This window comes from Sturnus vulgaris, chromosome 11 (assembly GCF_052056855.1).
Source record: "Sturnus vulgaris isolate bStuVul1 chromosome 11, bStuVul1.hap1, whole genome shotgun sequence".
Taxonomy (NCBI): domain Eukaryota; kingdom Metazoa; phylum Chordata; class Aves; order Passeriformes; family Sturnidae; genus Sturnus; species Sturnus vulgaris.
Window position 1 is genome coordinate 12,482,309 of NC_142253.1, and position 27,473 is coordinate 12,509,781.

Consider the following 27,473-nt stretch of genomic DNA (forward strand, 5'->3'; position numbering starts at 1 on the left):
GAATGCTTCTGTGACAGTGGGAACCAGGTTGCTTGAAGATTGACAGAATTTCTAGAATTTGAAAGCTGTATCAGAACTTTCAGATAGCAGTTTAATGGATTGCACTTGATAAAAATGATGTTTTATGGTGACGCTGCCTGGCACCTGGACAAATCTTGATTCCCAGGATCTAACAGAGTCTGAAACCAAATTCCACATACCTGTAAGATGATTTGTTTCCTTTTAAAAGGGAGTTTCAGATCAAGAATGGGCAGTTCTTCCATATTTAATGCTTATTCATGAATACTGATTTTAAAATACTATAATGTGTTCTACAGGTTAGTGCTGCCATCTCTTGGAAATAATGGTGTAGTTTCACAGCTGATTTGATTACACAAAATTTTGAAATTTAGTTGGCACAAAATCAGCTCTTAAAGTTTTGAAGAAATTAGATGTGCTTTGCATCATCAGAGTAATAAGGGAAAGTAAAATAGCAATTTATGGTTATTTAAATTGTAACAATGTACTCAGATTGATTTATTTCAAATCTCTAATTTAGTTTTCAAATTTTTAAATTTGCATTCATAAAAGGATACTGAAGTAATGTCTGGAGGAAGCACCTAAGTTTGCTCCTTGAGCATGGAACCCTCATTTGTGTCTTTGTGGCTCTTAATCTGATGTAAATCTGTACTACTAAATCTGTAATTATATCTAAATCTGTATTAACCTGTTAAAATCATCTCATTTCAGAATCAAAGGGATCTGCAGCTGCTGTGGTGGAAAACCACTTGGTGCAAGCCTGGGAGTCATGGTCAAATGCTTGGCAAGTACTAAAAACCACAGAAACCAGAAACTAGAGAGAGAATAAGGTGACAGATTTAATAACCTTTCATTTCACTTCAGAGTATTCAAGTAACCTCTTCCTATGGTGGTTTCTCAGTGAACCATTGTTTTGTGAACTGGGATTCCTTGTACCTTTTTGATAACTATTGGGATTTAAGATGCACAGTGTGGTACAGTGATCTGGAATTCTGGAATTGCTGGAGCATTTATCAATTAGTACCGAGTAATTTTTGTGATGATCTCTCCCAGACTTAAGTTAATTAATACAGAAAAACAACAATTCTGTACAACTGCAAAGACATATCTTGTTAAAGCAAGTGATGAGGAGAATTTTGTGTGCTGCTTGGTAAATAAGCAAGACTTCAGAGATTGTTACAAAGCAAAAAAAAAAAAAAAAAAAGGAAATAGTGAGACAAAGCAGATGGAATCCTCCAGATGTTAGGTGGGAGTAGTAGAAGGATGTAGCTTTGATAAGCAGCATCTAGAAATAAAAAGTTTCGACCTTGGAATGGGCCAAATTGGGATGATTCGAGGCATGGAACTTGAATAAAGTTTTGTTGTGGGAACATATGCATAGCTACATAACCCCAAGCTTAGTGTGCTTGTGCTATTGCAAGGTTACACAGCAGGCACTGATGAAGACAAAGAGCCTTCACTGGAAATAAAACCCTGAAAGGATGAGAGACCCCAAACTGCCAATAGTGCGTGTGCAACACTACAGAGTGATCTAGATTTTAGATTGAAACTTTTTATTTCTAGATGCTGCTTATCAAAGCTACATCCTTCTACTACTCCCACCTAACATCTGGAGGATTCCATCTGCTTTGTCTCACTATTTCCTTTTTTTTTTTTTTTTTTTGCTTTGTAACAATTATTTTCTATTGATAGGACTACAATTTTGCTAATATAGTTACAATTTAGTTAGCACGAATCATATTTATCACACTAGGCACTGCAAGAAAGGTTATTTTCAGTAGGCACTGTTCACTTAAATGCATTCCTGGGAGCTGCCAAAAACAGATCTTTGCTTTGGCTTTCACATTTTAACATCCCTCTTGCACCAGAAGTTGTGAGCCTTACAGAGATAATGTATGTTAACCTTCTGACCTCCGATACAGGTTATTTAATGCTGTTCTGACTCACTGGCAACTACGAAAGAATTCTGCTGAAGTAAATTAAGATTTTTTTTTTTTTTTGCCTGCCCTTCATAACCACGAGAATGTATTTTTATTCGCCAAAGGTGAAATGTTGTCGTTTTGTGCAATGTCTTGGAAAAACCCTTTGAATCTGGCACTCAGTGCAGTGAACTTCTAGTTAGAGTAGGGAGCTCGCACAGAAAGCTGTGCCAGCCCTGGAGCCGGAGCGTTCCCCGTTAAAAATGCCAGGGCGGCTTCGTGCCCAAGGGAGGGTTGGCTGCGGGGAGAGCCCGTTCCTGCCCGGCTGCAGGGCAGGAGCCTTGTGCCTTCCCGGCCTTCCCGGGAGAGCGGCGTTCCCTCAGGGCAGCGCTCCGGGCCCGCTTCCCCCCGCCCGGCCCTGGAGGAGGCGCCGCCGCTTGGCGGGAGCAGCGGGCCGGGAGCGGTGCCCGGGGGCGGGAGCAGCGGGCCGGGAGCGGTGCCGGTTGGCGGGAGCAGCGGGTCGGGAGCGGTGCCCGGGGGCGGGAGCAGCGGGTCGGGAGCGGTGCCCGGGGGCGGGAGCAGCGGCTCCCGAGCGGGCCCGCCCCGCCCCATCGCGTGGGCACTGCCCGCGCCCCGGCCGCGCCTCTATTTATAACGTGTGCCGAGAGCGGATTGGCTGGCCGGGCTGGCCGCGGCCCCGCCCTCTGCCGCCGCCATGTTGTGTGGTGGGGCGGGGGCGGCCCGGGGGCTGCCGTGAGGCGGGCGGAGGGGGAGTCCGGGCGGTGCGGGCGCTGCTGGCGCTGGGCAGGGGCGCTGTGCTGGGGAGAGGAGAAGGCGCGGGCTGCCGGGCTCGCTTCTCCGGAGGGAATGGCGGATGCCGTGATCCGCAGTGGCGGCGAGAAGGAGCCGGAGCAGCATCAGCGGACGGAGAAGACCAGCGCGGGCGTCCTCGGAGTGGAGAGTAACAGAGCAGGAGCCGCTGAGGACACCACACAAAATGGCGGACGCTCTGAGAGCGGTAGCACTGGGGAGGCGCTGCTGGTGGCTGCTGCTGCTGCAGAGGACAAGGTCCCCACAAACCTCAGCATCAGTAGCAGCAGCCAGCGCAGGAGCAGCATCTCGACGGCAAATGAACAGCAGCAGCAGCCGCCCAGCGGTGTGCTCGGGGCACCGTCCCCTCTCTCTAAGCCCCCAGAAGACCAGCAGCCTGTTAGGAGGAACTTTCAGATCCCCAGGAAGAGCAGAGAAAAGAAAGGTGGTTCCTTCCCTTCCCCTCCCTTTTCTTCCTCGCTCCCCTCTCCATCCGATTCATCAGGCGGCTCTCAAACACCTCACACGGCTGCATGCAAACTGCGGTGTGGAGGAGGCTCTGCTGGCTCGCACTCGCGAGGCTGCTGGGGAGCCGACTTTAGTGTCAGGCTTTTACATTCTTTCCCTACCCTTCCTCTTTCCTTTCTCACTTTTATTTTGTCACGAGGATGAAACAAAATCGAAACAAAAACTCGGCTTGAATTTCAGACCTCTACTTAAGAGGATGAGAAGCTGGAGGCGATCAGGGTGAACTTGAGTTGATCTCAGCTCTGCTTCTGGAGGTGCATTCGCATATGTGGAGAAGATGTTTCTTTGGGACACCGACCTCAGTGAAGATGGTTCGCTTTTCTCTTCCCCCTGACCTCCTCCTTGCAGGAGAAGGGTGTAATCCTGGTTAGGATAAACTGAACAAACACAGCAGAGTTGTCCTTCATTGATGATACGCAGAAGACTGTTCTTATCTGGTCAAAGTTCTTTGCAGGGAGGAAGGGAACATCCCACGTTCTCTTGTCTCACTTTGGAAGCATTCTGCTTCCAAGTGTCGAGGGTTGTGGTTTTTTTTTTTTTTTTTTGTTTCTGAATAACTCTTCCTCCAAAAGCCTATGGCATTTCTTGATTTTCACAAGACTCTACTGGTTTCTGCTTGTTCTTGTTAAGTGAAGACATGTCTGGTTTCCTCCCTGAAATTTGTCTTAGTTCTTGCCCTTTTGCAATATGGAGTCTGTAACTTAGTCCACATCACAAAAATATTTGTTTAATAGGCTTCTCGTTCTTCAGAGAAGAGAGTAACATCTTAACTTCTTGACATGCTTTCTTCTGTAAGGAAGAGATGAAGGTAGGTTTGTTTCATTATCCAGTCTTTTCTCTCCAGTAATAGAGTAATTCCTTTTGGCAGTAATGACCCCTTTTTCTTGGTCTTTCCCATTGCCACCCCCCTCTGGGGTGATACAAGTCTGGCAGAGATTCATTGTAAAAAGAACTGGGTTGACCTAGAGAAAAAAAGTCTTTTATAATTCATCTGACAGAAAAATACCTGGACATAACATAGTGCCTCATGAACAACTGAAGTGTCTATGACACACCCAAGTGCAGTTACATGTGAATACCTTTAAATGTATTTCAGAAATGTTTAGTACCTAACCAAAGATATTTGAAGTTCCTCTTTAGCATTTGGTTCCAATGTGAATGAAAACCTGCAAAATACCTTTTCGGGTCATCTCATTTATCATTTGCCTATGCAGAACCATCTGCAGTGTGCAAAAAGGTTTGGATTGTGTAGTTCAAACCTCAGGCTTCTGTGGCCTCTAAGGTAGAAGAGGAAGCCATTCTTACCTTACTTCTACATCTGACTTGCTAATGTCAAGGTCATTTGACCCATTCTTACTTTTTTTCCCTTTCGGCCTGCAGAAAGGCTCTCAGGTATTTTGATAATTCTGGTGACTTAGAGCTTCCAAAGCTCTCAAAGCAGACCCTGCTCCATTCAGCCCATGGTGCTTGTGGGCTTACAGCTGCTGAGTGTTCTCACAGCATGGACTGCTAAACATGCAGTTTGACGACAACCAAATTGCTATTGGGAATTGTATTGTCATTTGAAAAATAATGCAGTTCAGTCGGTTCTGGAACTGAACTGGAAGATCAGCAACACATGAATCATCTGATGCTGTAGTGGCACATGCTTGCAGCATATTTATTGCTAGTGCTTAAATACATCTTGTTAAATTGCAAAATAATCTGAATGTTACCGGTCCCTCTCAAAAGAGCTCTCTTGGCTTGATTCTAAAGCCCAGCATGAAGCAAGACACATGGAAGCTTCCTCCATTATTCCTTGACTTGGAGTTTTTTTTGCTTTTTAAACCACCATTTCTTTCCTGTGCATACCATCGTGAGAAATAGCTGCTGCCGTGATTGTGAAGGCATACCTGCTATGTACAAAGTATGTACAGGATGACTTTGGTAGAGGTGTCTGAGTTTGTTTGGAAGTGGGTTTTTTGGGTGGATTTTAAAATTTTTTTAAACACCAAAATGTCTTTCATGAACAATTTTTGCTACTGAAGCAATTAAAAATTGAATCTGGAATGCACAAGTGTAAGAGAAAATTTAAGCTTCAGCTTCCAAAATGTGAGAGAAATATCCTAGAAAATTTAGGCTTTAGCTGCTTATTTATCATCTTCAGAATTTATCTCATCTCTTGGAGACTTAAGTAGGGACTGAAAGTCAACAGAAATCCTTTGTAATCTGGAGAAATGCATCTGGAGGAAAGATAGCTCTTAAAAACAACTGTGGTCAGTTGGCACAGAGAATGCTACTTCTGATTTCCTCATTCTTTTTCCCAGCATAGGCATTCAGGAAACAAATGAAAGGTTGGCTGCAACTTTTTTTTTTTTTTTAAGGTGTGCCTGCATTTGTGTCCCTCCATACAAGTCTCTTCAAGGTTTATTTTCTTGGTGTTACGCTCTCTTGAGCAGCTTATCTATCATTTGTCTTCAGGCTTGACCTGGCCTCTTGTAATTCAGCTGTCAGATCTTCAGAGGTTTCCAAGTTTGCTTGAAACTGGAGAGGTCCTTGAAAAGATTAGGAAAGCACATTTTAAGGCTAAAGCAATGTAAGAACATTTTTAATTTGCTGAACTATATGAGTGATCCCCTTACCAAAAGATCATTCCACCGATGATGCTGACATTGCAGTCAGTGCCTTGAAGGGGTAGCTTGTTGATTAAAACTGGATGTTTATTTCTGGAGTTTGTCAGAGTAGCAAATGACTGCTGTTCCTCAGGCTGAGTGGGGGAAAAAGGTCTTGGTTTTACCCATGAAACTGTCAGCAATACTTGCATGAAGGTCTACGTTATCCCTTTTCTACTTCATCATTTTGCCTTGTCTTTTGTCTTCTCATTTTCCTTTTCTCTGGTAGAGATATGCATCTACTATTTGCTACACATTATTTCTAGGTGGGGAGCTCTGTCAGTCCCTCAACTTGATAACTATTTAGGCCTTTTGAGAGCGCAAGACATTTTGGGCTGAAAAAGTCCTAAAGGTAAAAAAGTCCCAGTTCATTAACAGCACAAACTTTTTGTCTCAGTCTTAAAAAATGAAGACTGAAAAGAAAAAGAATTAAATGGGTGTTTCTCAATGGAGTTTTGTAGCAAGAGCACTGCCAACTTACTGATAAGCAAATCAGTAATTTACTTATCTTCACTTCCAACTTTGTTCAGGATTGCTCAAGGAGAATGGCTCTGTCTTCACATTCTGACTTAAAGCAACCAAACCGAGTAACTCCAGTCTCACTTTTCTGAAGTTGAAACATCAGGCAGCTGTGAAAGAAAAATAGAGCCTCTCAGGCATGACATACATCCAAACCTCCGATCCAGTCCCTCTCCTTTGACTAATACTTACTAGCTAAGCTAAATTTCCACCTAAAAATAATGACACAACTTTCAGTGCCCTGAGTAGAAGCTGAACAAACCCAGTATTTATTTGCTTATTTTTACCTGTGCAGAACAAGCCAGCAAACCCCACAAAAATTGACTTGTATTATAAGGATATTGCAGGTTAGTCCTTACTTTAATTACCGTTTAATTAACACGGGCAGTAGAGGTGCAGCGTACCCCCATCAGCTTTGTACAGCAAGCCTGGAGGATAATGTATGTGCACACGGCTGGTCTTTGCAGTGATGGAGGACTGGAGATGAGCTCAGTAATTTCATGGTTTGCCTGGGAGCATAGGCCTTGCTGACTGCTGTACAAGGTCTAGTTTAGTACTTCTTGGTTTTATTTTAGTTTGGTTTCTGCACTCCTTCCTTGAAGTGAGGTACAGGCCCTGCTAAGACCGTCACTGTCCTTGAACATCACAGCTCAAGTGACAAAAGTATTGCCTGGCTGCTCACCTCACTGGTGTAGTGTTGCATGTTTTGACTGAGAACATGAAGTGCCTCAAGTTCTGGAAGAAAAAACGGCAACATTCTTAAAAAAAATTCCTATTTTCTGTTTTCCATAATTTAACGATTAGGTAGGGCTTTTCTATAACTGTGTTGAGAATTACGTGTATACTAGGTGATGCAGCTTCTCCCTACCAGGAGAATAGGGAGATTTGCTGTTTTAGGGCAGGTCTGTCTCAGCTTGCTTCCCAGAGTTTTCCACAGAGCAGAAGATGTTTAAACACAAATAGGAACATGGTTGATAGTATTTGTGTGTATGACAGGATCTTAATTCATAATGTGCCTCTTCCTAGATTTGCATTTGGGAAAGTAGGTGAGACCTGATGTATAGTTTGTCCTGGCTGTTTCTAGCTCACCCTGCAATGCTTTCTACTTGTTTGGGCTCCAGATGGAAGTGATTTTTGCTGAGCTTGTGTCCTGGGGGAAGGAGAGAGAAGGGATAAGGTACAGTAAACACTGGTAAGAGAACAGGAAATTCAGTCAAGCAGCTGGCACAGGTAACCTTGTGCTTTAACTGGTCCTTTTGGAGGAGCTGGCAGCGTGTGAACAGCAGATCTTTCTGACAGGGAGTTTAATGTTGTGGTGTCCAAGGGATGTTTGGGGCTGCGGTGGAACAGGGAGTCCTTTCCCAGGGCGTGTGTACCTGCAGCAGGCTCCTCTCTCCCCTCTCCTCTCCCCTCCCCTCCCCTCCCCCCTCTCACAATTCTCTTCAGCACAAGAGCATTCAGGGCCAGTAATACTAAGTTGAGAATTCCATTCACTCAAGTTACTAAAAAGGATGTTACACGAATATGGTTTCTGAATCACTTTGATAACTTCTGCTCTTCAAAAGTCACTTTCTCATTGTTGGTGGTATTGGAATCCTTGCTTGAGTTCAGTTTGGAGATGTGGTGTTGCCTTCTAAAGTGTGCAGCATTTACTAAATAGCACAGAATAGTTCGGTTTTCATTAGGAACATTTATTTTATAGTGAAGCTTATGCAGTAAATCTTTTCTGCAAATGAGGGAAAGATTGCTGCCTAAATCTACTACCATATTATTTAAGAATTAGGAGAATATACTCTGAAGATGTAATTGAATTTAATTTGTTGTTAGAGTAATGGTAAATTGTGTATTTGTTTTTTTTCTTGTGAGACTAGTCCTATTGTTGTTCTTCCTAACTGCTGTGACAGTAAAAATCCTGCACTTTTGGTGTGTGTTTTGGAAGTTACTCTGAGGATAAAAAACACTTTCTGTGTTGTACCAGTTCAGTTCCCCCAGAGATATTATTTTCCTGGCCACTACTCTCAAGATCTGCACTGCCATCCTCTGCTGGCTCACTCTGGGCTTGCTCCTCTGATCAGTTTGTCACCTCGACACCCAAGCACAGATAAGGAGCTCAGGGGCATGACTGCTTCCCTGTGGGAACTCGGGCAAAGGTTTGCCCAGGAGGGAATTTGCACAACAGCACATGAAGGGTTTTCCTTTTAAAGCAGGTGTAGTAAGGGATAACATCATCAAGCATGAGCACAGGCAGTAGGGTTTTTATAGCAGGAGTTTCTTTGTCTTCTTTAAGTAGAATTAGATTTCTTCATACTTAGCTTAATTTGCAGTAAGCAAACAAACACAAAACCTCATAATAGTTCTGAAGTGAGGCCAAGCTATGAAACTCTTGTTGAGGTTTTTATTAGGACAATTTGTTCCTGCTTCCTAATTAAATGAGTTAATTAGTAAATTACAGTTCTGAAAATTTAATTACAGTGTTTTGCAGTACATATTAGATGCTTTTCAAGGGGTAAATTCAGACTTGAGGTGCTTCCCTTACAAACTTCTGAGAATTAGTAAGTGTTCAAAAGTAATATTAAAAGAACATAAATGTGATTTTTTTAAAGATGCTATCATTCTAGGAAATGTTAAGGTAAACTTTCTAAAGTCCATATTTGCCAAGTATTCTAGGTGTTTTGTATTTTAAATTGAGTCACAAACCATTCATGTGTTAACTGTCAGTGAACTGGAGAATTTTTGATGTTTTCACATGTATATTATTGCTAATTATTTATTTCTTCTCTATTACAGCACTCTTTCAGCCAGTATTTCCAGGTTCTCGAGAATTTGATGATATTTTGAAGATTCTACATTCTTCCTACTTGGATCCAAGTTCAGTGTCTAATTTTAAATACAAGAGAGCCAGCTTAGTTCATAGTGAACTGTTGGAAAAGGAAGTGAGTATATTTGTGGCTTCTGCTTCTCAATAAGGTACCAGTCAAATGACAGTGCTTCTTCTCAATGTAGAGGCAGAGACCTGGGGATAATTGGTCTTTAATTGCAAACTCACATCTCCAGAAATGTAAGCAGCTTTTTTTCAGGCAGGTTTATTTCTGCATAATTTTAAACTCTTGTCTGCTAGATACTCCAACGAGACTAAATGAATAATTACATTTGGCACCGCTTAAGTCTGTGTGTTTTTAGCTTTCAAAAATTTTCTTAATTTTATTAAGGAAAATCTGGAAACATCTGGAAAGGTGTTTTAATTGTCTTTACAAGGCTGGTGTTTCCTGTGAAAATTAAGATTAAAATATGTGCCTGATACAAGTTTCCATAATCTCTGTAGTTTTGTTGTTTTCCAAGAAGTACTTCATTGGTTGAAGCCCTTCTGTTGTGCCTTATGTGGTGTCTCTTAAGTCCAGCCTTGGCTTGCTCTTGTCACTCTCAAATGAAGTTTTCATTCCCAGTGCCAAAAAGCTTCACATATGAAGTAATTGAATCGATAATTCGTTTGCTGTGATTATCCTCTCGAAGTTATAAAGTGAACTGAAGCATTTTCTGCTATTACATTAATTATTCATGGTTACGGCTGAGAAATATTGGTAAAAACCACCTCAGCAGCAGTGAGGTGCATCTGCAAAAATATTTGCACAATGTAAGAGATCTGTCTCCTAAAAAGAGAAAAAGTCTTATTTTTGGAGTTTCAAAGATGATATGGAAGGCATTGGGCTGGATGGTTCTGGCCAGTTCTGCTACAAAGATCAAACTGAAGTGTTACTGCACAGGTTTATTTGAAGAATGTCTCTTAAAAAAATACTTGCACGGATTAAGCCAGTTAGATTTCCTACAGGTGTAATGTTTTTGAAATCTGATTATAGCATCCAGTGACTTAATTTGGATTATCTTTTGATTATTTTTGTACACTTGGATCTAACATAGATGGGGCCTTAAAACATTGACACTTGGCTGTGCCAGCAGCAGTGTGTGTACCTGTGTTGAGACCTTTGTGTATGAACAGTTCACAGAAAAACGGAGGCAGCTGAAGTGCGAAGGGCGGCCGGAGAAGGAGCTCTTGGAAAGTTACGCTTTCCTCATGGTGGATCGGTGCCAGGTGAGCAGTGGAACGCTGCAGGGGAAACGCTTTCTGCAGTAGTGAAGAGCTTCTGGGGCTTTGGTTTTTTCCAGAGTGTTTTTATTGACACAATCTTAAAGTAACTTTTGCAAAATTCAGCACTGGAAGATGTAGAAGGATGGGAAAGGGATCTTATATGTCACCTTTTAAATCCTCTATTCCCTGCTACTTAAGGTACTCCATTTAGGTGTCTCCTTATCTTCTCTGGTTTAGGCTCTGTTTTAGAAATAAAAGGATAGGGCATGTGGGTTTTTATTGGTTTGTGTTTGGGGTTTTTTTAATTGAGGATAAATATTTTGTGTTTTCATTGCATTTGGGTTTTGGTGGTTTTTTTCTTCTTTTTTTTTTTTTTTCATCAACAAGGTAACCTGATATTAGAAAATGGAATTGTCTTCGCTGTCTCTTCTTTGATCATACTTTTAATCAAAGTGATGGAAAGGTGATTTCTGTGCTTTGTCTGCTATTATAGAGTCAGGATTCCTTAAGCATGCAATCATTCAACAGGTATACTTCTGTTTTAATATTTAAAATTTTCTGTATTAAAGACAAATAATGTTCATAATCAGTGTTTAAGGTATAGGGAGGCTACTTTCTTTTAAGATACAGGTGAGTCTATGTAGCTGCTCCATATCAGAGTTCAACTTGCACAGCTTAATAGTTTTATAGAGAATTCAGACTAGTCTTGCCTCTGTTTGTAAGAGTTGGGGTTTTGTTTAAATCTCAATTTAAATTCTGTAATAGTAATTTCTCACTGTTTGTTCTGTTCATATCCTGGCTTTCCTAACAGGCTTGCTTAAAAACCTCTGTGTTCTCTTTAGATCCAGAGCATATGTGAAAAGGGGCTGCAGGTTGGCCACTCCAAGATCACAATTCTCGGCCGCCCTTCCATGGGTAACTATCTTTTGATTATAAGTCTGGTTTTTCAGTAGCAGTTGGCAGATAATGTGATGCAGTTGTGTGAACTTTCAGTCCTTTTTCTATCACTGACTGCAGCAATATCACAACAAGATGTTTTTAGCAAAGGAAATGGACGTCAGAATGTTATTTCATAGCTCTGTTTTTAAGTAGTTCTATTAAATTCCCTAATTCTCATTTGGGCTTCAAGTCAAACCAATATCCCATGTCTTTCCAGTAAACCTAGGGGGCCAAAGAGCTAATGCAGTGGCTGGCTGCCTCTGTGTTTGTTTGTAGGTGTGTACATTCAGAGATACCTCATGGACAGAGTAGCTCAGCTCAGTTTTGATGTAGATAGAACTAAAATCCTTGAATCCACAAATCCAAGAAGAGCTTACATAAATTATAGACTTAAAAGAGTCACAAGGTGTTAAAGAGTTTTGAGAGTGCAAAACAGTAAGTTCCGTTTGCAAAGCTTCTCAGATAGAAAATTAGGAACTGATTTTGTTATCCTGTGTAAGAGGAGCATGGTACAGAGGTATCGAATATTAAAGGCAGACAATATGAATATGAATTAATATAGACAGGAATATTAAAGGCAGAAATAGGTGCAAGGTGGAGAGGAACAAAGCTTTATGAACATACGATTTTTTTTTACTGATTTAGCTGGTAAAAGGTGTGGAGCAACTTGCTAAAGCAATTAAATACAGACTGGGAATGAGAGGAACCTAAGCAAAATGGATGCTTTTCAGTGTATCTGAATTCAGTTACAGTTTTTTGGCCTGATGTAGTCAGGCCGACCAACAAATGACGGACAGTTTGAGGCCTTAAAATCTGTGAAATAAGTCAGTACAGAAAAGCACAAAATTATTTTACCTTTGCACTTGAGTATTGATTGTGTATTCATTGAGCTTTAATCCCATGTAATACTTTTTACACCTCTAATAATGTTTTTACATTCAGCATAATGTATTTTGGTTTATTTTTATACTATTCTCAGGTGTATATATCTCCAAGTATGCTGATTTATTGCAGCCTAATCCTCTAGAACCTGGAGCAACTGGAGATGTGATTATTTTTAAAATAATAAAGGTAATTTTATCTTGCTATTCTCGAAGGATTACATTGCTTACTGATAACAAACAGGTAGTTTTAACCTAACTTAATTTATGGAATCATCTGTGTATAGAGAAACTAGACGTCTACTAGATCTAAAATCCAGTGTTGATATTAAGCTTAAATAAAGCATAATAAATTCTTATTAAAGGGAAAAATCTATTGTTTTTTTTCTTTTGAAAGTATGAAAATAATACTATATTTGTGGCTTTCTTAATGGCCTGTTTTATTTTCTCTGCTCTTACTTTCTTTGGTACTTGAAGCAATTTGCCAATTTCCAGGAAAAAACTCATGCTGACAATTCTTCTGCTTAATTACAGGGGAAAATGAAAAGCATATATGACTACAGTGGTGTGAAAGGAGCAGAATCCACTGTCAAGAGCGTGTTGGATCCCACCCCAAAGCACGAGTGTCACGTTTCAAAGACAGCAAATAAAATCAACTCCTTGTTGGCTTACCGTGCCTATGAACTTACTCAGGTAAAGCTGAGCCTGTGTTACCTTCTTACATGAAACCTTCATAAACAGAACTTCTGAAACAATGGAGAGAAAATCACTGAGCTTCCCTGTGGAGCTGCAGCTGGGTGTGTGCAGCAACCCACGGGTGCCTGCATTAGAAATCCCAGCAGAGCGTGGCAGCCTCTCCTGTTGCCATTGTGTGATCCTGAACGTCAGGCCAAGAGCTCCCTCAGACTGGGGTGGAGTTGGAGTAGGAAATAATGGGAATGTACATAGGACTGCAATGGAGGCTGGAAGAGAGGCCTTAATGTGGGGAGTTTCAAGTGTACAACTGGTTTGTGGTCATTAAATGAGACTCCTAAAAGGGAAAATGTTGGCTAGGAAAGAGCAGCATATTTATGTTCCTTCAGGTGTTTAATCTCTTACTGCAGTAATCTGTTGCAGTCAGATTATTCCACCAATAATTTTTCAGATTTCAGGATCTTTACTTGAAAGCATTCTCTTCAGTATAAACAACTTCTTTTGTCTTTTTTTAAATCACTTGGCTGAACACTGAATCAGATGGCTAAAAAATGAATGTATTTTTTCATTTCTCATTACAAATTTGCCTAAATTTTATATTGTAATTTTATGACTGAACTGAGGATAGACTCCAAACTCATTGCAATATTTACTTTCCTCTGAATTTTTCTGGTTTTATTACTTATCCCTTCTCTCGCCAAGAATACTTTTAAGTAAATGTAGCATTTCAAGAATGTTTCATTCTTGATTCACTCCTGAAGTATTGTCCATATCTAAGTGGTTGATAAAGAAGGGAGAAGATGAAAAAACTACCTTAATTGATTGTATTCTATGGTACATATGAGAGGAGCATTTAAAAACTTTTTTTTTTTTAAATACCAGCTTTTAAAGAAATTGACTGTTGCTCCAGGCTTCTGATTTAACCTGTCACTTCTTTTTCCCAGTACTACTTTTATGAATACGACTTTGATGAGATCAAGCTAAGACCAAGACATGTTTGTCCTCATGCTGTTGTTTCATTTACTTATAAAGATGACGTGGTACAAGGACCAAAATTTGTCCCTCCGTCAAGGTAAGCTAGGAAATGAGTCTTGGAAAATCTGCATGTAGCATGAAGAATTCATAGCTCTTGGCAGTAGCTTAGAATTTATTTAAATGAACAGTGCTGAAATGAATAGGTGTGTCACAGAGACTTAACATAATAAATACTTCTAATGCAAAGCAAGAGGTGGCAAAATTGGTTTTATGCAGCAGGGTGGCCCCTGTGGGAAGCAGTTCTGCTGTTCTTCCCACCTGCTTGCCTTTTGCCTGGGTGGAATCCACTAATAGTGGGGGGTTTTACCTAACTGAGGAAATTTGTGGACATAAAAATGTTCACAGCATTATCTTGCTTGGTACTCTAAAATAATTCTGTATATTTTGTCTCTGAACCCTTCACTGCTGTCTAAGTGCTTGTGGAGAGGATATGTAGATGGCCAGTTGATCATAGATCCACTGTCCTGATAGTAAGTTGTCCAGGTGTGGGAACTGTACTGTGAAATGCTAAAAGCAGTTATCAAGGTGGCTAAAATAGTGCAAGATGCTGCAGCAGTGGTAGATTGAGGTTAGAGAGGGAATTACCAGTCTTGCTGTTTTGTTAGACTGATAAACTATGCTTAATATAAAATTCAGTGGCCAGAATTCTCTGTTCCAGCCTAGTCATTCTGTCTATCTTCTTTTCTTTAGAGCAAACACTTTCCACACAGATAGAAGTACAGGTAAGAATGAATTCCATTTTTTGGTTTTATGATACAGGAAAGGTTTTGATGTTTTTCCCCTGTAGTTTTATGTTTGACCAGTTTAGTGATGCTGAGTGTATACTGGAATTTTATCCTGAACCATGCTGGTTGGCTTATACTGACAGGTGTAGGTAACAAACCTGTAACAACCTCCTTTACTCTCTGCTCAGAGCAGGTCAAAACATAACAGGGTTGAGAATATCCTTTCTGTTACCTTTTAACATTACTGTCTGGTCTGGTATTAGTATGAAATTTTCCCTAAACTGGTTTTGCAGATTCAGCAGCCTCTTCTTTCAGTCACAGCTGGCAAGTGGTTTCACTTAGTCTTCCTTTCTCCATCTTACTTCAGAGAAATCTAACATTAACATTACATTGTGGAGGGGACAGCTTTGGAATAAAGGCAAACTTGTGTGCCACCTTTCCCTAAAAGCAACAGCACGAGCTTTCCTTCCATGCAAGCTGTGAGTATTGCAATTTAGACAGTAAGTTTAAAATACTGCTCTATTAAAACTCTCTTGAGTAGAGACTAGTGAGTTTTGGATAAATTCAGATGAAAATCTAAAATACTAAGTACCTTAAATATATCAAACAAGATTCCATTTGTGTGTCCAGAACTTTCTTGAGTTGAAGCACACAGCTGTCAATATCTTTGGAGTTTTGTTGTTTGTGGCTTTGTTGGATTTTTTCCATTGAAGTGACACACACTCCTTCGCAGGAATAAACGCCTGGCTCATGAGATAGTTCAAAGAAATTATTCTTAAGAGCATGTATTTACTATTTCTTATTTTATCAGTGAGTGTAGGAATATAGAAGGCAATAAAAGAGCTCTTTATTTTTTTTTTCGTCTCCAGTCCTGAGAAGCTTGAAGTTGAAAAAGTTGTAAGCATTGATGAGTTGAAAAAAAAAATTTCACCATCCTTGTTCCTTAAGGAAACTTACCACAGAGGAATAGAAGGTAAATTGTTCTTGCTTAATTTCTTTAAATTCAGAATATTCAAGTTTTCTGAATTACAATTCTGTTTCATTTTTTTCTTCTTTCTCCCCTTGTATCGTGTCAGCGGTGAGGAATGGCGTGTACGGTAACCTGTATGAAGTTGTGGAGAAGTCCCGTTCTGGGAGTCACTTAGAGGGTTTACTTCAAAAACTAGAGAAAGAAAAACTTGTGAGTGCAACAGATTTGACTAAACCTATTTTTAAAAATAATTTTACTAGTTAGTGATTTGAGGCATACAACAAGATGCACAATTTCACTGGAATTGCTTAGCTAGTGTACTCTTAAGTATCAGGACACTTTTCTGCCCAAGACAGAATTATCTTACAGTCAGGAAGAGGATTCATAGTAAGCAAATGTCTTTGAAGCAGTTTGCTCTTTTTGCTTGAAAACAGGTCCTTGTGAAACCACTTGTGGACAGAGGATTTCTTTTTCTTCTTTCTCCTTGGCAAATGATGTCCCCTTATGGTAAGTGTACTCTGGGTTTGTGTTTGGGTTGGGTTTGCTGTTTTGGTTTTTTTAGGGGGATGGGGTTTTGAGTACTAGATTGACTTTTGGTGGTCCTCTCCTTTTTAACTGTTCTTATTTTTTTGTGTTCTAGACCACCAGACTGGACGGTCCCGTGTGCTTCATGCATTGTTTCTGTTTCCAGAGCCTAGAGTTGGGATTAACTCAAGTAGGTTTGTTCACTGTTGTGTGCAGGTTTTTTAAACAGATGATATTCTGTTGAAGATTTTGTAGTATTCAGTCAATAACTAAGTGAACTAAGAGTAACAGTTTGCATTGGTTATGGTCATGGTGTTGGTGTTGGTTGTTTCTTCACAAAAGCAAATATCACACACTGTAGGTTCATTTGTTCATATTTAAGAAAGTAAAACTTGTTGAAATTTCTTGATACGGCTTCCCTGGCTTCTGAATTACTTCTTCATGGTCAATCCAAACTGTGTTTCATGCAGTATATATTAACAGAGAGTATTGCTAACTAGTCATCATTTATATATAGCTTCATGGTTTGATTTTAATTGTGGATTCCCTTTTCTCCTATGGCAGCGCAAAACAGTGTTCCATATGGAGCACAGAAGAATTCAACTACCATGGCTTTGCACAAAAAAAAGGAAATCATTCCAGAATTGACAACGTTGATTCAGTCTCTGCATTTTGCTTTGATCCGGTCCCGTAAAGACAGCGGTGCAGATTTCAATGCTGTTGTGGAAAAGTACATGCATGAATACTTCAGGAAACTCTACAGTGGCCCTGGAAGAGGTAGAGAATTTAAATTATATGAGTACGTAACACGGCTGGATGATAAAACATTTCTGTATTCTGCCCCAAGATTTAAAGGCCACATTGACAGCTGCTTGCAGAACTATATTTTTGATCGTGAAGCCTATCAGCTCCCCGTTTCCAGAGCTAAGGAGCTGCTGGATAGAAATCGGAAGCCTCACCGCTTCAGCCCCATCTCAGATTATGAAGCTACAGAAGACTACTCTGACTTTGCCAAGGCAAAATGTAGGAAAAGAATCCATCCCAGATATGAAGCTGCTGCTGCCAAACAAAAACTGCCTCCTGGAGAGTATGATACTGAAAGACTCAAAGAACTTATTAGTTTGATCCAGTGTAGGAAGAAAAATGTAGGTGGAGATTCTGATTCTGAAGACCCCAGAATTAGAAGTGGTCTGAAAAGAAAGCTGGAAAAAGAATCTGAAAATTTGCAGAAATACCTAAAAATGAGTGACTCTTCAGAGAATATTTGTCAGTATGAAGGTAAGAAAATCGTTGTTTAGAGTTTTTCGTTAAACATTGTTATTCAAAGCATACTTAACATTTAATCATTATAGATTGAGTATTTTTTTTGCATGCTGTGGCAATTTAATGCATGATGGTTCATTTAAACATTGGCCTGAGATCTGTCAATAGAGATAAATTTGTTTTTTGCAGGTTTCCACCTGAAGTGGAAACAAGTGTGAGAAATTAAGCCCACTCTTTTAAAATTTGAGGAGTTTTAGTAAAAGATAATGAGGAACAATTGATAAAGTAAAAGTTACAGCACGTGCTGGGTCTGTGGCCACAGCCAGACACAGCCACTGGCTGAGCTAGCAGTCCTTGATACCATTACAATTGCATTACTTCCTCAAATTCCTTGGCGCCTTCCCCCGAGATGGTTGACCACAATCTTGCTCAGATTGCTGCATCGTTGCAAATTCAGTCACGTCAGCAGTCTAGGGTGGTATTCTGATGGGTCTGATGCCACTTTAGGCTTGGTATTTCCCCTCTCTTATGCTATCTTGGATATATATTTTTCAATAGTAATCATATCTTGTGGCCTGCATCTTTTGCAAGGCCCACTTAAGTCTTGTAAAGCCTTTTTACATTGCCCAGAAGCAATTACAAACTTGAATATACTTAAAAGCAATTAAAGCTTCTAATAATTTGCAAGCAACTTCAGTTAATAAAAGCAGAGAAATTGTAGTGAAAACCAATTATTACATATTCTGTTTATAACACAAGCTAAGGGGGATTTCCTTGGAAGTTGCTTTTGTTTTGCCTCTTTGTAAAGGAGGCTGACTTTCAAAGAGTTTACTTGCCTGTGAAGCTGTCCAAAGACTTTCTGATACAGTACACTCAGCAGATGTGATATTGTCTTTTGTAGGGTTTGACTCTGCTATAATTTTTTGTGTCCGGTACCCTGTGTCATACCTAAGAAGTTCAGATTGAAGGGAATAAGCATAGTTAAGTTTTGAAATAGCTGGTAACGTGTGTAGTGGGACAAAGGAAACAATTTGATAAGATTAAATTATTCTATACATGAAATTATCTACATCCAAACCTCAGAGAAATATCACAGATACCTTCTGACTTAAGATCTGTCAGAAAAAAACCTTTTGATTTCTCTTTTCCTGACACTTTTCTCAAGACAATTATAGAGGCCTCCTGCAGAAGGGGGAAACAAGAGCAGGGTGACACAAAGAAGAGGGGATTTCCATCGAGTACCAGTCACTCTTGTGTATGTCAATCACTGATGAAGTGACTGATCATAGTTGTCCTCTTGAGGGGGACAAAAGACACTGACTGGCACGTAGGGATGAAGGAAGCAAAGGGTCGACTTTATGGTTGGGATATCTGCTTGGAATTCTGTGAACCTTCAAACATCTTTATGTTGATTATTAATGTAGAATATGTGATGAATGCATGTCAACATTTTTGTTTAAGTGTGTGTACATACAAACTGATGATGCTAAAGAGGGAGACTGTGGGTATATGGCAGATGGTTGTGGGGCGATCTGGTTTTCTTTTTATTTTAAGACTGAGTAATGGCTTCCTTTTCCCCCTCCTCGCCCTGTTCTAAGGGAGCAGAACCTTGGATTCACCACACTCTGTGTTCTCAATGAATTCTGACCATGGTGGCCACGAGGGTGACTTCAGGCAGGCCGATGTGTCTGACCCTGGTGCCGACAGGGAGGGGCTCATCAAGGCTCTGCTGGAGACGCTGGCCACTGCCAGCCACTGGGACCCGGCGCTGCTCCAGACTGTCAGTCAGGCATTAGGCACTGAGGAAATTGTAGAGGATATGGGACAAAATGAATATGAATCCATTCCAGCTCAGGACAGAGATGATCATGAGCTTCCTAACACTGCTCAGGCTGACAGTGTTACCTTCAAGGACCCACAGAGCCCAGCCATGCTGGAAGTTGACATGCCATGCTTGCCCTACCCTGCTGATGTCGAGCTGCAGCTCCCACCCAACGAAGCAGCCCTTGAGCGCACACTACATTTACAAGTAAGTGAAACTGCCAGGATGCTGACAGTGAAAGCACTATTTTCATAAATGAGACTAAATGAAAAAAACGTTTTATTTTTTTCTACAGAGGCAAACACAGATATGTACTAACTTTTCTGCAAAGGTTTTCTTTTTGGTAGGAACACAGACGGAAATTTTCTCCACTTTTAAGCGTGTCTTTATTCTTTCTGTAATAAAAAAGGAACAGAGTTGAAGAATTCTGATCATTCCACTGCATTCTCAGCTTTCTTTGTGTGCCTCCTTGGTGCAGTGTTGCATGGGAGTTCCCTTGTGCTCAGTGCTCCACAGTTGGAGCTCTTTGCTCCAACTCAATACCCTACAAGAGTAGGGTATTGTAAGATTGTTCCATGATCTCAGTTACTGATACTTGGGCACAAAGCCCAGTTTCTAAGTTATAGAGCAGGAATGAATTTGTCCTACCTGTAATCTCCACACTGTTTTGCTTCTACCCATCCGGAATATGAAATTAAATTGGCTTTTTTAAGGGCCCAATAGTAGTTGCAGGCATTGCCTCAGCAATGCCAACATCTCATGGCTTTAGTCAGGTATCAAGACAACAGCCTGCAAAGGGTGAGGGAGCAGCCAGTTCTCCCCTCCATTCCTCTTTGCCCCCCCCAGCTTCCATACTGTAAGGCCTCAGTAATTTCATGGTAGACCAGGGAAGTGCCTCATGGGAACGTCTTCACATTTGACTGGACTAGATTGATGGCAGAATTGCCAGTGTGCTGGTGAACTCAGGCGTGTTCTTTCTGTCAACTGCTCAGAAAGAACTGCTTTTCATAAGTCAGTATTAAAAACTTAATAGTGAGCAAAACCAAAATAAGGTGTTTTGAGATGAACATTTGGGTTTTTTTTAGGATGCAAGCACTGGGAGTACTTTTGAAGACTACAGTCTCTGTCCTAGTGCATCCATAGAACACGGCTATGGCACGCAACATTCCAGCTCAAATAATGCAGGGGAAGTTGGAATGCACTGGAAACTTATCCCAATTACAGGTAAGATGGATTTTAACTCCTCTATCCCTACAAATAGTAAATGAAAACATATTCTGAAGGTTTATATCTAGATTCATAGATCCATTCTTGGATCATATGTTGGTACACAAGCACATCTATAGTCTATGCAGTTGTTTCTTGTATTTGATTAAAACAGAAAGCTGCTGGATGAAAACAGATACTGATGGAGAATATTGGTTTGGCTTCATATTGACACAAATTAAAAAATGTGCATGCTTTAAAAACAAACAAGACTCTAGTTTTGAATATGAATGGTAAAGAAACTGAGCTGAGGTTATGAGGGGCTTTCAGCACTCCTTGCAGCACCACTGAATCTGTGTCAGTAATCAATCAGACTGATACCTTCCCCTTTCAAGAAAAAAAACTTGTATTCACAATTGCAAGATCAAGTTCTGCCTGCAGTCCAACTCCCCAAGGTCATTTGTGTCTTTTAAGCTTTTTAAAAGTGAGGATTTTAACCTAGTAGCAAATGAAAATACTTGAATAATTCTAATCTAATTTTTGATTTGTCATGGAGGTATATCCCATTGTGCATACTCTACATTATCTCTGGGGAAACAACTTGTATTCTGCTTTTTCAGCAGATTTGGACTGTGTTGTTTTACTATCTTAGGAGCTGTTAAATGTACTGTGCTTCTGTACCTCAGCAGACTGTAACACTTGAGTATTGGGATTTAAGTTAAGTAACAGTAATGCTGTTTTCAGGCTGTGATTTGGAGGTTTTGGTGTATCAGCTGACTTTGACACAGGATATGATGATGATGATGATGAGCTCTTCCTCTGTAGGTCTGAAATCACCAGAAGAGCCACTGGAGTACTTCCCACCAACGGATGCACTTCCTAATGACCCTCGGGTAGTAAATCGACAGAGAAGTTTTGATTATCAGTTGCCATGCTCTCCATGTTCAGACACACAGAAGGGCACAGCAGAAGATGGACATTACACAGGACAAGTGGAGAAACTTGAAGATCAGTATGAGCTAACAGATGACCCTTTAACTGCTAAGCATTCCATTAGTGCAGTAATAGAGACAGCACTGTTAGAAGAATACAAGCTCTTTGCAAGAAAGATTCAAGAAATTTTGCAGCAAAAGAACGTTGCTTATATCAGTGGCATGTCCACACCAGTCCTTTCTACCCATGAGAGGATAATGAAACTTTCTGAACACTTCTGTTTGCAGGCATCAGAGATTTCTGTTCAAGAATATATACAGAGCCTGAGTGAGAAGCTGAATAATGTCATTTTAGCTTCCTCATGCATGAAGCAGACTCCCCCAGTTTACTCTAGCCCTGAAGCCCTGGAGGTGGTGAGCAGCATTGCCCCCAGGCCTGTGCCTGACACGCTGGCCGTGTGCAGGGACAGCGACATGGCGCCCTTCCCAGAGCCACTGTGCAATACCCTGGGGCAAGAGCTGCATTCTCATGAGCAGCCTTCAGCAAGCCTGCCCCTAGGGAAGGAGAAAATGGGGCATGGGAGTGCTAAACCAGAGGATCAGACTTCTTCTGGTGCTGATCTCTTGGAACCCCCAGAAAAGACTCAGAAATCCCCTGACAACTTAAACGTTTCAACTCCACCAGCTTTTTCTGATTTTATAAGCCGGTTAAAACCTGAAGTATTCAACAGTTTGGTTGAAATTATGAAAGATGTACAGAAAAACACGGTCAAATTTTATATTCATGAAGAGGAAGAAAGTGTTCTCTGCAGAGAAATCAAGGTAAAGCTATTTCAGTTCAACCTCTATCTGGTGTCAGAAAAAAGTGTATTTCAAGTCCACTTGTACGAAGCTGGACTCACTTTCACTGTGAAAGTGAACTATGAAAGTAGGCTGTCCTGTGCCATTTCTTCCTTGAGCTTTTGAGGTAGTCTTGCTTATATTTAGCTTTTACGTAAGTCTTTTTCTTGGAGCTGGAAAGCAGAACAGGCTGTAGGTTGGTCCTTTCTGAAGATCCTGCCAGGAGGTGGCCTTAGAGAAAAAAGGCAGTAAGGGAAGAAAAGTGATAGCTACCATTTTAGAAAGAATGTATGAAAAGTCACTGTGTGCCTTTGGGTTTTTTTCCTCTTCCCCTCTAATTAATAGAGAGAACTTTGAGAAATCACCGTGCTTCTGTACGTAAACTTCATTTTACATGAAAGTTGTAAACTTGGGCTTTCTTGAAAATTCAGGCAGTGTGTGTGATTTGATAGGAATGACTGACTTGCTAAAACAGCTGCTCTGTGTTGCTGCATCCTTCTGATTAACGTATGGGAGAGGTGAAGTTCTGATTAATGTATGGGAGAGGTAAATTCCTCTGGGAATTCACTCAAGGGGAAAACGTTCTTACTGTGGATGTCATCTGGGCATTGTTTTTACCGAACTACCTACTGACTTTTTCCTTGTCTCTTCTTTCTGTGGTGGCAGGAATATCTTCGAAAGTTAGGGAATACAGAGTGTCATCCAGAGCAGTTCCTTAAAAGAAGAGCTGATTTAGATAAATTGTTGATCATTATCCAAAATGAAGACATTGCCAACCTCATCCATAAGGTATGTCCCACGTAAGTAACTGTGTGCTACAGAAAGCTGTTGGCAATAGTGAGAGAGCTCACTTGGAGCAAGGCTGCTTCCTTCCAACAGCACAGCACTCAACAGTGCCCTATGTTTAGCTGCTGTTTGAAGAAACAAAATGGTTGTAGTAAAAATGGTCTTGTCCCAACATTTACTTTTAACTTCTTCCAGCACCATGCATGTGCTAATGCATATTTATTGCTAGTAGTAAAGCTGTGCAGAGGCCTGAGTAATTGTGCTTCTGGTTCTGTGATGCTCTAAGAGCAGGTGAAGGCAGCTCTCAGATGACCTGAGCTATTCTTGACAGCTTAAGTGTTGGACAGAAAGTAAAATTATTCCAAATGCTCAACATCCATTTACCTTATTTCTGTGATGCTCCTGAGAGAGCACCACCCCAGGCAAGAGAAGAAACAGTAATTTTTTGAAAATGTATTTTGAAGTTTGGTGCCTGGCATTATTAGATAGGAGAGTTCTGTAGTTCCTTTTTCTGTGTGACCTGTGGTTACACCTCTGATTTCAAATGTTTTTAAACAGATCCCTGGCCTGGTGACTCTGAAGAGGCTCTCCTGTGTCAGCTTTGCAGGGGTCGATAGTTTGGATGATGTGAAAAATCACACTTACAATGAGCTGTTTGTGTCTGGGGGTTTTGTTGTGTCAGATGAATCTGTCCTTAACCCAGAGTCCATCACTACAGGTAGGTGTGATCCTTCTGGAAGCTTTAGAACTAAAATCCAGACATTTCAGTACCTGAGAGGTCCCGTACTCAGCACAGTGAAGGATCAGATCTTCCAATTTTTATGATGTTCTTTGAGAGCTTCAGCTAATTCAGTCTTTTTCAAGAACACGTGGAGATTTTGTCTTCTGTTAGTATGACATTGTGTAATTATGTCTGTGGAACCTTTTATCTCCATACATACACTATATATACTTTTTCTTTATTTGAAATTGAATAGTTAATGAAGTTATGATTCTTTGAAATATTTTAGCAAGGCAGAGCGTGTATGCTGTGGTCAGCTCTTAAATACCATTGCTGGCCACCTGAGGTACAGAGAAGCAGCTCAGTTTCTTGGTACTGTTGTTGGCCAGTCTGCCTGGAAGAAAACGTGAAGTGAGTGGCTGCTGTTTGTAATTGTGTGACTGTACTGTGATGAAAACAGAAAACAGCTTCTTGTATACACTGAAGCAGTATTTTCAGTCTACATACCACAAAATCTAACTTCCATTCAATATCTCTATAACAGATAAACTAAAACAGTTCCTGACCTTTCTGGAGGATCTCAATAACCCAGATGGGAAATGGCAGTGGAAAGTCCACTGCAAAATACAAAAGAAACTGAAAGAGTTGGGGAGGTAAGTAAAGTACTATAATACCAGCTGTTAAAATGCTTCAGCTTTCATTATGCCTTCCAAAACATGCTTAAAGAGAACTTACTCTTAACATTTGTATTTTGATGTTTAGACTGAACTTAAATTGTTTCTAATAGTGAGCTTTCCCCCCACTGCAGGATGAATGCCAATGCCCTGAACCTGCTCACTCTTCTGAACACATATCAAAAGAAGCACTTGGTTGAGATTCTGTCTTACCATAACTGTGATTCTCAAACTCGAAATGCTCCAGAACTTGACTGTCTCATCAGGCTTCAGGCTCAAAACATACAACAGAGACATGTTGTCTTCCTAACAGGTAAACCCCACATTTGTGAATACCTCTGCCCCTCTTTTGCTAATAGGTGCTATTAATACAAGCCCTTCTTTTATATATTCAGAAAAGAATCTCAAAACGCTCTCGAGTTATGCTGATAATGGCATAGTGGTTGCTGCTGTTGATGACTTTATGCATAACTTCAAAAGTCTCGTTGGGTATCACAACTCAGTTACTGAGCAGAACCACCTTTCTCCCTGCAGTGCTGGCCAAAGACAATCAGGTAATGTCAAACACACTTAAACTTTCCTTTCCAAACTGCATGTGTGGGGTGGAGGTCCTGGGACAGCAGTGTGCCTTGACTCTGCTCAATGGCCACTGCAGGTGGCAAGGAAAACCCAACTCTCAAGCTACTCTTTTTCTGTTTGAAATGATGCGGGAAAAGCAGTGGGGATGGAGACCAGAGACCTTAAATGCAGAAATACAGGTTAGCATGGTATTGGAGGCATGAGGCAGGGCATGGTTTCAGGAAAAGGATAGGCTTGTCTCTACCTGCTTTATCTACTTAGAGTAGATAAACTGTACTGGGATGTCAGTAATTGTACTCCATTAATTGTCTGATCAAATACTCACTGCTGTGTAACTTTAGATGCTGTTTTGACATTGTCCCCTTTGGAGCTGGGAGTTGGGATTTCCCAGCACTAAATATGAACACGGTGTGCAGAAGCTTTTAGCACGGAGTAACTGGACACTCCCACAGAGGGTTAAATGTGTGTGTTGAGTAAGTGAACGCGAGTGGCTGAAGACCAAGACTTAAAGTGCTGTTGGACTGGCAGACCTGAAGTGTAACACTGTGAGTAATGTATGGCCTTTATAACCAAAGTTTGTATTTCAATAGAATAGGACTTTCTCTCTCTTTTAATGTAGTTCTTGTAGAAAAGGATGAAAAGGATGAGGAAGACATGTCTCTGGATTCAGGGGATGAATTGTCAGAAATAGAAATCTGCAGTGATGCCTCTAAGTATGATACTCATGTGGAAGCTTTGCAGACAGAGGCCAAGGGCCCACATGGAGTAGATGCTAAAGAAAGCTGCTTATCAGTTACAGAGTTATCTCCTGAAGCACAAACTGGCCTTGTGGAAAAGACTTACAAAACTGACTTGGAAGAGAAACAGCCAATTACTCCAGTTTCTACCACATGCTGTGCTGAAGGAGAAAAATACAATGCAATTGAACAAACTCCTTTCAGTAACTTCCAGGTTTATAGCAGACAATTAAACATGTCCCATCAATTCAGCCACTTTAATGTACTCACTCATCAGACTTTTCTGGGAACAACATACCCAATTTCTCCTGCAAATCAAAGCCAAGATGGGTGCAATTATTTTCTGTCTGCCTACAGTCAGAGCATGGATACAGAAAAGTCATCACCTGGTGGCTGGGATAGCTGCTGTGATTCTTCCAGGCCATATTCAGAACACAAATGAACTCTTAAAGTCTCTTTTCTAAGTTGCTGTGGACTTCTGTTTCTAAAATGTTGGATTAACAATTTCTATTTTATTCTGGAACAAAATGTTTCTTGTTCTTGTTATCTCAGATGTTTTCATGTTCTATTTAAATTCCCGATGGCTTGTCCCTGTTGGAACCATCTGAAAATTTAAATAAATACATATATTTTTTAATGTTTACTGTACTTGAATTATCTTGTTTGTTGGCACTTTTAAGTTTCTACATTTGTATTTGACCTGTTACCAAGGCTTCAGTTTGAGGTCTGTTTAATGTAAAGCTGAATGTTTGCCTAAAATATGTGAAAGAGCCAGTTGTTTTCTTTTTTTAACTGCAGGAGTATCCAAGTCATGTTTCTTTACATAAATATTGAAATTAATGTATTTATTTGACATTGACACAAATTTTGTACAATGTTTTTACATAGCTCTAAGGCAGTGTACTTATTTTCATGAGTATATACTGGATTTTGGCTAAATACCTCAATTAGAGTAACCAATGGTGCAGTTCCATTACAAAAAGTCCAATAAACTCTTAATGCACAAGGGGCTTGCTAACACATTGCTTTGTCTGTGGTTTTTACATTGTTTGCAAAGTGCTTGAGGAACCCAAGCTTGGTTTCATGCACAGCAATTATCTGTGTGTCACTTGGTGCTGTGTGCCACTGCAGCACCATGGTGTCCTACCAGCTTTTATCTGGCCCCTGGGATTACTGTGAGAAGGACAAACCTGGCTTTAGTGACTGTGGGAGCTCAGTTTGCATCAGAAAAACTTCAATCCTCTCCCACTTCAGCTTAATGATTCCTGGGGCTTTCTGGCTTTTTTTTTGTTTTGTTTTGTTTATTTATTTAGTGAACTAGCCTAGGGTAAGTACAGTTTGCTCTGTTTCTTAATCCTGTCTTTTGAATTTCACATCTGCTGAGTTACCAACCTTTTCCCCCTCAGCGATTCTTTTTTTTTGTTCATCGTCCTCTGCCCTCAGGCTTCTGGAAGGCAGCAACCACAGGGAGCAGCTGTGGAGTCTCCAGACGACCCTTGTGTTGCTGCACTGCTGGCTTTGCTGACACTCCTCACTTTTACTGCTCATCTTCAGGTTGTCCCGAGTCCTGTGCTTGGGGGATTTCCTGTTTGGAATTTGATTTTAGTGCTGTTCTC

The 27,473-nt window shown here is 40.6% G+C and overlaps 1 protein-coding gene across 2 annotated transcripts; it reads left to right on the forward strand.

Annotated features, from left to right (window-relative positions):
* The first annotated feature begins 2,737 nt into the window (after positions 1-2,737).
* Positions 2,738-26,879, forward strand: TASOR (transcription activation suppressor). 2 transcript variants are annotated; one of them, XM_088171523.1, is made up of 23 exons: positions 2,738-3,192; positions 9,233-9,378; positions 10,440-10,532; positions 11,372-11,444; positions 12,448-12,539; positions 12,884-13,042; positions 13,987-14,114; positions 14,768-14,799; positions 15,170-15,281; positions 15,672-15,775; positions 15,879-15,982; positions 16,207-16,279; positions 16,413-16,487; positions 16,862-17,575; positions 19,159-19,589; positions 20,468-20,606; positions 21,414-22,342; positions 23,027-23,149; positions 23,705-23,864; positions 24,412-24,520; positions 24,676-24,854; positions 24,937-25,095; positions 25,462-26,879. In XM_088171523.1, the coding sequence occupies exons 1-23, from the start codon at positions 2,805-2,807 to the stop codon at positions 25,515-25,517; spliced, it is 4,578 nt and encodes a 1,525-aa protein (XP_088027649.1). In that variant the 5' UTR covers positions 2,738-2,804; the 3' UTR covers positions 25,518-26,879. The 2 variants fall into 2 exon arrangements, with proteins under 2 accessions (XP_088027649.1, XP_088027648.1); XM_088171522.1 differs by having other exon boundaries at positions 2,747-3,192; positions 25,740-26,879.
* Positions 26,880-27,473: the final 594 nt, after the last annotated feature.